This window comes from Phyllostomus discolor, chromosome 2 (assembly GCF_004126475.2).
Source record: "Phyllostomus discolor isolate MPI-MPIP mPhyDis1 chromosome 2, mPhyDis1.pri.v3, whole genome shotgun sequence".
Taxonomy (NCBI): domain Eukaryota; kingdom Metazoa; phylum Chordata; class Mammalia; order Chiroptera; family Phyllostomidae; genus Phyllostomus; species Phyllostomus discolor.
The window spans coordinates 93,626,300-93,636,896 of NC_040904.2; the positions used below are offsets into that span (position 1 = coordinate 93,626,300).

Here is a 10,597-nt window from a genome sequence, read left to right on the forward strand (position 1 = left end):
TGTCCCATTATTTTTCTATCACAATACAAATCTTAAGTTAGAGGAAAATAATAAAACCTCTTAGCACTGATTCTTTGGTATTGGCTGGAAAGGCCAAAAAGCTTGGCAGAAGATGCAGGGAAAAAGTCATGGAGCTTGCTGGTGCATTCTGCCTCTCACGTGTCCACCCCTCAGACTGACCAGGTTTTCCAAACCTCAAAACCCAACACCAGCACATTCTACTCCACAGGGAAGATAACCACCACCAAGACCAAACCAAGGTGGCCCTGCCTTTAAGAATGGGATGGGGTGTCATCAGCTTCTTTGGGCTCCTTCTGGGTCCAGAAAGATCATTTTGGGAGTTACTTCTACTACCTTCGGTCCCAGGGGAAGCAACAGACGAACTGGAAGGGGAAAAAAAAGAATTCAGACCCATAACCAGCTTCGTTCAAAGCCTTTGCACCTGAAGAACTCAAAGAATTTAAAAAACTCGAATGAATCCTTCCTCTCTGAGGTAACTGTGCATTACTACACCCACTAGAGAGACTGGCAGGGAAAGGCTGAGTGACTGGCCTGAGTCTACAGAGTGAGCCAGGTGCTCCGATTCCCATCCTGGTACTTGGAATCAGTAGGTGTCGCCCACTCTTACCCTACTGTTTATCACACATATTGAATGCATGTCTGAAACCTTGTTAAATGGGTTATTAGAAATTTGGACTCTTATTCCAGGCTCCAAGATATTTACTTCTATCCAAAACAACAATAAATTTAGGCTAGATAACTGGTAGGCCCCAGGGACTGCTCCACTGGGACCTGATATTGTCTACCCTGGCTCCTTGGCACTAAACAAAATCAGAAACCCATGAATCAAGTTAGAGCAAGTAAGTATTTTTCTCTTTTACCAGAGCTCCTTAGCCAAAGGTGGCGACAATGCAAATACTATGTAAGTGGGTCCTTACAGGCAGCCACTTGCCTTAAATACCTATTTGTATCTCTCTGGACCAGTCACAAATGGGTTCTTTGGTCTGAGAGTGCACAGTGAAAGGACAGACCATGGAGCCTGGAAGCTAGGCAAAGTTCAGAAGCCCATCTACTGTAAAGTGAAAAACTCCAAATAATGAGTCCAGGGAGTGTTCTGATACAATGGACATACTTTGAAGGTGCCTTGTAGGTTTTCTTTGGTTCTTTGGGGTTGGACAGCAGGCAGCTCTGTGAGTCAATCACTGCTGTGTCACGCTCTGCTGCCCACCGAGCCTTCACCAGCCTCTGGCTTTCCTTCAGCTCCAGAATCATTTTGTGTTGTTCCTGAAGTTTCTTCTTTTGCTTCTCAATCAGCTGTTGCTGGAAGGCATGGCGGTTGTGGAAATGACTCATGCAAATAGGTTTTGTTTTCTGGCTGGTGGTTCTGAGCTTCTCGTTGCTGTCAGGCTGTGGGGAGGGCTCAAGATCCAGAGCTTTGTGAGGCTTGTTTTCAGATGTGTTCAGAGGGACATTCTGAAGGCAAACTTGCAAGATGCTGTCTGTTGGTTTGCTCAGGTGGGGGCTAGGCATACAACCACTGCTCCCTGAGGGAGGCTTTTCCCACAGAAGGGGTATGGCAGTCACCTGAGAGAGAAGGAGATGGTATGGAGCTCAGCTATTGAAAGCACTGTGCTGACGAGAGCCAGCTTCATCTAGTCAGCATTGCTCTGTTCAACGGCACAGTTGCCCTGCACCCCAGCCAGAGTTGCCCTGTGCTCCTGGCCTGGCTACCTCAGAGGCTACCAGCCTCAGCTCTGGAGCCACTCTGAGAATGTGCACTGCTGGCCAGGAAAACTGGGTGGGAGGTGGCTACAACTGTATGGACCACTGACATGGGCCAGGACAACGAAAAATGTGCTGTTACAGTTTTCTAATTAGGACAGTTCATTTGTGAATTAGGCAAGATACTCCAGATATATGTCACAGGAATTTTAATCTACATGAATTAACATTGAATTTTGCAGAAAATTGAAAATTTTGTAGCAAAGGATATATTCTTTGTCAAGAATGTTGGAAAACTAAGGAATAGCTTTACTAATTAATAGTAGCTCTTTATAATAGCTGCTTAATAATAACAACAGCTCTTTAATAATAGTCCTTTCAATGACTCTCTTACCACCAGTAAATTAAAGTCAGAGTATTTATTTCAGGATTAAGGACTGGATTAAAGTTTATAGACTCCAGTTATTTCCAAACAAGTTATATGTGAAAAATGTTGGCAAACCCAGGACCAACAGACTAATATCTACATCACATAAGAATAATGTTACCTAATAATACTTTGTATTAGCATATGGCTTAATAGTTTTCAAAGCTTTATCACTCAAATCTCATTTAACAGACTGAGGTGTTACAAGTTCTATACAGAGGAAAAGGAACAGAATTTTTAATCCAAAAAATTTATTCTGACCAAAATAATGCCACCGTTAAAATGTCTCTTTTAGTAATGGTATGATGCCATGGTCTAAAGTCTAGCCAGTTTTGATTCTTCCATTTGCAGTAGTACAAAGAGAAAAACACTGTGAACTGTCTCATGTATCTTAGAAGCTTCTAGCTGTAACAGGGTGCCATGCTTGGGTACTCAAAGATATTTTTCATGATGATGGAAATATTTCTGTAGGTTCAGCTAAAGTAAAAGATATGATACATGGAAACTCTGACATGTTAAATACTTTTCAAAATAATCTACTTCAGAAATGTCAGTGGACAGTTCTTCATGACAACACCTGCTTAAGTAATTTAGCATCAAGAGGGGTACATGTTTTATGCCCTTTTGAACTTTGTGATAATGATGTATTATTAACCCAGCAAGGCTGTAAAAGCCTTGAGTATAGCAACAAGATTTCTTTTGGATCATGGTAACTTTTTCAGGTGAAAATAAGAGAAAGAAAGAAAAGCTTACTGGTACAGATTGTACTTGATAGAATAGAACTGAATGGTCTGGCTTAATTAGAGAAAATCACCTACATCAGCTAACTGGTAGTTCTGAAAAATTTCAAGGTATAGTATATGTGCTTGTGGTACATGAATTCATATGATTGTGTAATTAATGAACATCTAACTAAAGATTTTATATTTTCATTTGCTCATGCTAGGCGCTACACTCTAGAAAAGATTAGTTTATCTAGTAACCTATAGAGTCTATTATATCCTGTATTTTCATTTGCTCTATTTTTTTTACAATATTATCCTTTTCTGATAAATTCTTTTGTTTTTGATTTCAGAGATTTGGAGATCTTTTTTCTTGAGTATAAATTATATACATATATTTAGTAATTTTTCCATTTTACACACACAAAAAATACTTTCTGCTGACTTCTTTTTTCGTTTAAAGATAATAACAGTGGACCTTTGTAAGGTAAAAGGTTCCACATAGCTATTTCCTAAGATAGAAGACTCTCCTGGGTCTCTTTGGAAACAAAATGATCTGACTGACATAAAGGGAGATAAATGGCCTAGGGGAAGGGACCAAAATGTTACATAAGTACCAATAAGCATCCTCATGATCCCCTTTTGCTGAGAGACAAGGTTATATTAAACCAGCTGCTTGCTAGCAGTAGTCACAGTAAAAAGCAAGGCCAGGACCCTCTAGTTCCCAGTGTAACTTAGTTAAGTACTTGGCAGCATTATGGAGCAGTGGAGGGGGTCTGGGGTGGAGATGAGCATACAGGACCTCCTCTGAAAGGCTCTTCAAACACAAGTGCAATTATAAAAGAGAAAACCTGATATGATGGCCTTTACTAAAAACTTAGCTGTGTATAGTACCAAACACTATAAAAAACCCAAAAGACAAATGACAGAATGAAAAAAATTCGAAACATATAATAAAGACAACAAATACTTTAAAAAATATACAGAGCTCCTATAAATAAGAAAAAGATACATAACCAAGTAGAAATACAGACAAAAGGGCATGAAGAGACCAATCACGATATATCTATCTTACTATATCCATTTTCATATTATATATATAATTATATATTCATATATGAATATGAATATATTCATATATATTTCATATTATTTCATAGGAAACATTTCATATTATGAATTTTCTATTTCATATGAAATATAGTATTTCATATTTTGAAATATTTCCTATTTCAAATATATTTCATTATATATATATCCAATGCAAAAAATGTTTAACCTCAGTAGTAATTTAAAAGAAGATCTGAGAATGTTTAATAAGATGAAAATATTTTACCTGTTAACTTGGTAAAAAATGAAAACTATGTTATCAGGCACGAAAATAGGTGCTTCTTGGATACAATCTTTCTGGGATGACAATTTGGTAATAGTCTTTAGAATGGGCATACTAGTTTTAGGTATTTATCCAAACTAAAGCATTACGGATGCGTGCAAAGATTTAGCTACAAGGGTACCAAGGAAGCTTTGTCTGCAATAGTGGCAAACTGTAAACAATTTCAATGTCCTGCAACAGAGAAGGAAGTAGACAGAGTCTAGCTTACAGTTCATGACAGAGAATCATGCAGCCATTACAATATGATGGCACAGAACCTGGTGGTCCTTAACCAGCGGGCATTCATCAGTTCACCTGTGGAACTTTCAAAACGTACAGGTGCTCCACTCCCAGAGACTCTGATTTAGTGGTCTGATTCTGCACTATACTCTCAGCTGAGAACTACCATTGTAAATTTGTTGACATAAAAAATTCTCATGTTAAAAAATCACATCATTATTAAGAAGAAAAATACATGGCTTTTCTTTTCCTGTATTATGGCAGACTAATGCCCTCAATGACTTGACTGAAGAAAAGATTAAAGCTAAATAAAATAATGAAGAGAAAAATCTGCATATGCCTGAAGAGAGAGAAGACAAGATGTCTATACTTCAACATGTTATCACTGGTTATCCTCAAATGATGAAATTATGGGCAATTTTTCTTTTTTTCCTCTGTCATTTTCTCCTACTAAATTGCTACAATTAATATATATTATTTTTCTCACTAGAAGAATAAACACTTAAACATTCCCCTCATAAGTCACAAGGCTCACTTAGGAAAGAAATGTTTGATGACCAAACAAGAGTGCACAAGCGAGGAGACAACACTTTCTATTATCTTCCTGAAAGAGTCTTTCTCGTAGTAGTTTTAAATTCCCTGTGCTAACTTTGTACTAAGCTTCAGCTACACCAAAGTTTATATGTGATCATAAAAAGAAGATTCAGTTCAAGACAATGAACACTGACTGAAAGTTAACCTTCGGGCATTACAGCAGTTCTCATCTGTCAGATGGTGTAGGCAAGGCAATCTGACAGTGGCTAACAGCCCAAGCTACCCACGTGCCAGCTCAAAACCAAGTGATTAACAGGCAGGGAGGCCAATCAAAAGAAACACAACGTACCTCTCCTATAGGTGACTCCTCCATAGCTGTTCCCTCCTCAAGTGGACTGATGCCTGATGACCCGTTTGCACTGAGTTTCCCTAGTGATACTGCCTTCAACAACTCATTCATTTTCTTCTGGGTTTCTCCCTTTTTTATAGCCAGCTCTCTCTTTAGGATCTCTGCACGATGCCAATGCTGCCATTCTGTAAAATGGTGTCGGAGAACTTCTTTCCGGTTGTACTCAGCGGCCAGTTGGTGTTTTCTAAGCAACAAAGCACTTCCATTAAAAACAGAAGCCATTGACAACTTGTTACTTGATAATATAAATGGAACGCAAGTCCAGAGGAGTCCCAGAAATGCTCCACTTAGCTCCAGCTTATTCTTTTATCAAAGCTAAATGGAATTACTTTATAAAATTCCTCGGTGGAAAGGGTGTGCTCATAGAAGGCGTTGGCACTTCAACACATTACCTCAGAAGAAAGAGTGACAGTTCTGTTCTATCATGTCATGAAGATATCACATTTTTTGATTATCATAAAATAGTTTATGAGGGCTTTCAGAGAGGAAGTAGCAAAAAGAATAGGTATATAAATAACTACTTTTTAAAAGATGAATGCATAAGGGAGACATACAGCTATGCTTGGAAATCTAAGGAAGATAGAAGATTAGGAGAAAAGGAAAGGAACAAAACAAGCGAATTGTCAATAATTAAGTGTAAGACTTAATAAAAGTCAACATGAAACTATGAAGGTAGATCTTAGGAAAGGAGGACTTGCTTGGGGAAAGGTTCCCTAAAGAAGGACTCATTTACAGACCTAAAAACTAAGTGAATGAAAGATTGCCTTGTGAAGATAATCGCCAAACACCAGACACATGTGAGAGGCAGAGACTGGCACTTGCTCTCATGGAATTCATTTGCAGTCTGGTAGGGGTTGTCCCAACACATTCTCTCCCTAAGGAAGAGCTCCTTTGATTCCTGGACACTTCATGAACATGACAGGACGTGACTGAGTGGAGTTGTAAACTGCCAGCTATGTTCCCTTCCCACAGGGGATCTCCATTAGGAGGCACTCTGGAAGTGACCAGTTGAGAATTCAAGCGTAAAGTTCCCTGAGCTCTATCCATGCGCGGATGGTTGCTGTCCCTGAAGAAATTATGTCGCATGATAACTTGGAAATTATGTCGCATCATAAATGGGTCTGTTTAGAAGTTTAAAACCCAATATTATTTAGATACCTACTTGATTTTATCTTGTAAAGGAAAATCAAATAAGTTCTCTATAACACTATTCGCATATCTATTTCTGTTTAAAAAGCATAATGCTTAACTCTCCTCATGGACTTCTGGGGGTCATAACAAAATAGAAGCAGTTTTTAAGTCAATGTGTCAGAAAAACATTCTTATAGTTTTTAAATACTTAAGTGACTTTTAAAAAAATATTTTATTTTTTTAAAATATTTTTTAAAAATATTGGACAGAGGGGAAGGGAGGGAGAAAGAGAGGGAGTGAAACATCAATGTTTGCTTGCCTCTTGCATTCCCCACATTGGGGAACCCAGCCTGCAACCCAGGCATGTTCCCTGACTGGGAATTGAACCAATGGCCCTTTGGTTCACAGGCCAGAGCTCAAGCCACCGAGACATACCAGCTGGGGACACTTAAGTGACTCTTAAACCTTTCTAATTGCCACCTACGGTAAGAAAAAAATGTTACACTGTGACTCATTATGTAAGTTTACATGTGCATATATGAAGCAAAACTATATGTAACTGAAACAAAAGTTTCACCAAACAATACTTACTCTATTACCAGAGATGTGCTTGGTTATTTCTGTTCTAACATGTTCTATTTCTTTCTTTCTTTTTTTTAAGATTTTATTTATTCATTTTTAGAGAGGGAAGGGAGGGAGAAAGAGAGAGAGAGAAACATCAATGTGCGGTTGCTGGGGGCCGTGGCCTGCAAGCCAGGCATGTGCCCTGACTGGGAATCAAACCTGCAATGCTTTGGTTCGCAGCCCACGCTCAATCCACTGAGCTACGCCAGCCAGGGCTTCTATTTCTATAAAATACATAGCTCATCTTGAGCCTGATTTCAGGACCCTCTACTGGGTTAAAACCCTTAGTCTGAAAAAGACTACTCTAGAGTCACAAACTTTAATCTATGTCAGAAGAGTTGGGTGAAACAACCAATTAGTAAGAGCAAAGTCGACCGAAATAATGAATTTCAGGATAAGCACTAACAGTACCTCTGCTAACAGCATTTTTGATTACATTCAATTGCTTCTTTTTAATAAATAATAGGTATTCAATAAATACTTGGTGACTGATGGTTTTTGTAATGAAAGTACAATGTAGGTAAAATAGACATTTGTATATTATTTTACTTTGATGAAAATAAGTATCTATCCCTGGCTGGTGTGGTTCAGTGGATTGAGCACTGGCCTGAGAACAAAAGGGCCACGGGCTCAATTCCCAGTCAGGGCACATGCCTGGGTTGCAGGCCAGGTCCCCTAAGGGGTGCGCGGGAAGCAACCACACATTAATGTTTCTCTCCCTTTCTCTCTCCTCTCCCCTCTGTCTAAAAATAAATAAATAAAATATTTTTTAAAAATAAGAAAATAAGTATCTAATATGAGACTGAATAACCTTGAAATAAAAATTATAGAGGGAAATAAGAATAATAAGTTAGGTAGCAACACAGGTATGAACAAAGCCCCCAAAACTCTATAGCACTTTATTTAAGTGAATATCATAAATTTTCACAGAACGAAGGATGTCCATTGCTCTGATTAATGTGAAATTCGATTTACATGAATCTGCTCCGAAAGGAGGAGTATGTATTACCTGATGTGTTATTTTCATGTTTTTACAGCACAAACAGTCAAACAACACTGAGGTTTTGACTGTCAGGGAAGAAATTATTTGGACACTACAAAAAGGCAAAGAGAAAAATATTTTTGTAAGTATAATAAAACCCTAAACAGTAAGAAAATAGGTTTAAAAAATGCATGTTCACTATAGTGCTTAGAGCCCACTCTACAATGGTTATGTGGGTATCTTGAATATCTATTTAATAATCTATGTTTCTGCATTGAGGTGGAAAGGTAGCAACCGAAGCCAGGGATCCAGAGACCAGGTTGCTTCTACTCCTGCACCCTTGCAATTCACTCTAGCAGAGTGACGATATTCCAGATAAGCCAACTTCTATACTTTTAAAAAGATGATACCAAAAAACATAAGTATTTCTGAAAGCGAAAAATCACTTAAATTTCTTTTTTTTTTAAAGATTTTATTTATTTATTTTTAGGGAGGGAAGGGGGGGAGAGAGAGAGAGAAACATCAATGTGCGGTTGCTGGGGGTTATGGCCTGCAACCCAGGAATGTACCCTAGCTGGGAATCGAACCTGGGACACTTTGGTTCCCAGCCTGTGCTCAATCCACTGAGCTACACCAGCCAGAGCTAAATTTCTTAAAAGCTCAACCAGATGTGATTTGCTTGGGTACACTAACCCAAAGAAATGGTTTCAGACATAGTTCCCAGATAATCATGAAATGAAAGATGGAGTTCCCGCACGGAAAACATCCTGTCCCAATATGCTTCCAATCCACAATCAGGGAATTTCTGGCAAGGGTATATAAATTTATAAATTGATCATCACAATTATATAACTGCATGCAGACAAAGGCTGTCTCTAAAGACCAAAGAATATAAAATATATTCTTTTATACATATAAAAGAATAAGGTTTCTATTTAAACCTTATAAAAGATTTAAATAGAAATTTAAATACGAACCATGATGCTTAGAACAACACCTCAAATGACACTTAGTTGCTGGTGTGTGTTACAGAATGGAGAAGTCAGAGGAGTCACTATACAAGGGACACTGGGTAGTGACAGAAAGTTTCTAAGCTTCAGATTCCTCCTCAAAATGATGTCATCCCCACTTCCCTAAAAAGCCCTATACTACTTATCCTACAAGAATCTTTAATAAAAGAACCTGAAAAATAGAAAACAAATTCTCATGTAAGTTAGTAATACTACCTCAGGATGATTCTAGATATCTACAGAGTGTCTTGAATTTTTTAAAAGTGAGAAATGAGAAATAAATAACCACATACTAGTGATCTGATTGAGTGCTGAGATCTGATCCAGAACACAAAAACAGCATTGATGCAAATGCAAGAATAGGAAGGAAAAAAGCTTATGTATTCAATAATGCAGCAGGAGCCCCTCAGAGAAAAAGTAAAAGATAATTCTGTTTTAGAGCTTTAAAGTGAGCCAGACGGTACAAGTCTTGTCCTCCTGCCTCTCTGACAGACACATCAGGAATTTTACCAGCTTCAGATGCCCTTCAGTTTCTGGCCTCTGACCTGGATACCCAGGTAAGCACGGAGGAAGCGCGGTCCAACATGATTAACAAAAGTGCTGCAGAAACAGGGACACCCTCAATCCCACTGACATTTCTTGGTTTCTGCTTGCAGCAACTACCTTTGAGCTTTTTTCCCCACCTTTAATATCCTAACCTTCTTTGAACAAGATCTCGAAATTTAACATCCTAAACCAATTTCAAGAACAGAGAACAAGATGCAGAAAGCCAGGGATTTGTAGGAAAGCAACAATGTGTGGTTTATGTTTAACAGATCCTTTCTTTTCATGTTTTTAGCATGTCTTATCATTTGTAAATTGCCGCTCTTTTCTAAAACCATCTATGAGTAAATTACAACATAACTCACAAACATGGTTGTCTTAGGGACAACCAGATGCCGCTTAACACAGCAGCTGTGTGCTACAGGGTACAGTATCGAGCTCAGAATCCAAAAGGCCAGGGCCTAGTTCTGGGCTGGCTGCTCTTGACTCTATGACCTTGGGATGACAGCTTCCCTCTCGGGCCTTCCTTGTAGTGTCTGTAAAATGAGGGGCTAGATTAGAGGATTCCTGCTCTAAGGTATGTCTGCTCTAAAGTATTATAGTAAAAAATTATTATAAGTTAAATATTTTCTATCTCTTGCAGTTTTAAAAAATGTAGTACCCATTCTCAACATTTAAAAATAGACACCTGAAAATAATTCACAGATATGAGACAGAAAGTTCTGAGATCTTAAAAAAAAATGGCACATTATGTTATTATGAAATCCCCTTTTAGTGTTTTTATATAAAACAGTTTAATTGGAATAGCATATCCAGTTCTTTAGATTTTTTTTCTACAAGCTTCTTCTGGCATGTGAATTTCACAGGCCACTTCTGACTTG

At 38.2% G+C, this 10,597-nt stretch overlaps 1 protein-coding gene across 3 annotated transcripts in view; it reads right to left on the minus strand.

Moving 5' to 3' along the window:
- The window catches only part of CCDC191 (coiled-coil domain containing 191), an 84,743-nt gene that overhangs the window by 29,232 nt on the left and 44,914 nt on the right, over positions 1–10,597 (minus strand). For 2 of the 3 annotated variants that reach the window (XM_036018117.1, XM_036018118.1), the window contains 3 exons: positions 5,367–5,625; positions 1,133–1,584; positions 271–383 (listed from right to left, as the gene is read on the minus strand). In XM_036018117.1, the coding sequence (XP_035874010.1) occupies positions 271–383; positions 1,133–1,584; positions 5,367–5,625 (824 nt within the window). The remainder of the gene's footprint in view (positions 1–270; positions 384–1,132; positions 1,585–5,366; positions 5,626–10,597) is intronic. The other variant, XM_028504425.2, reaches the window with a different exon arrangement.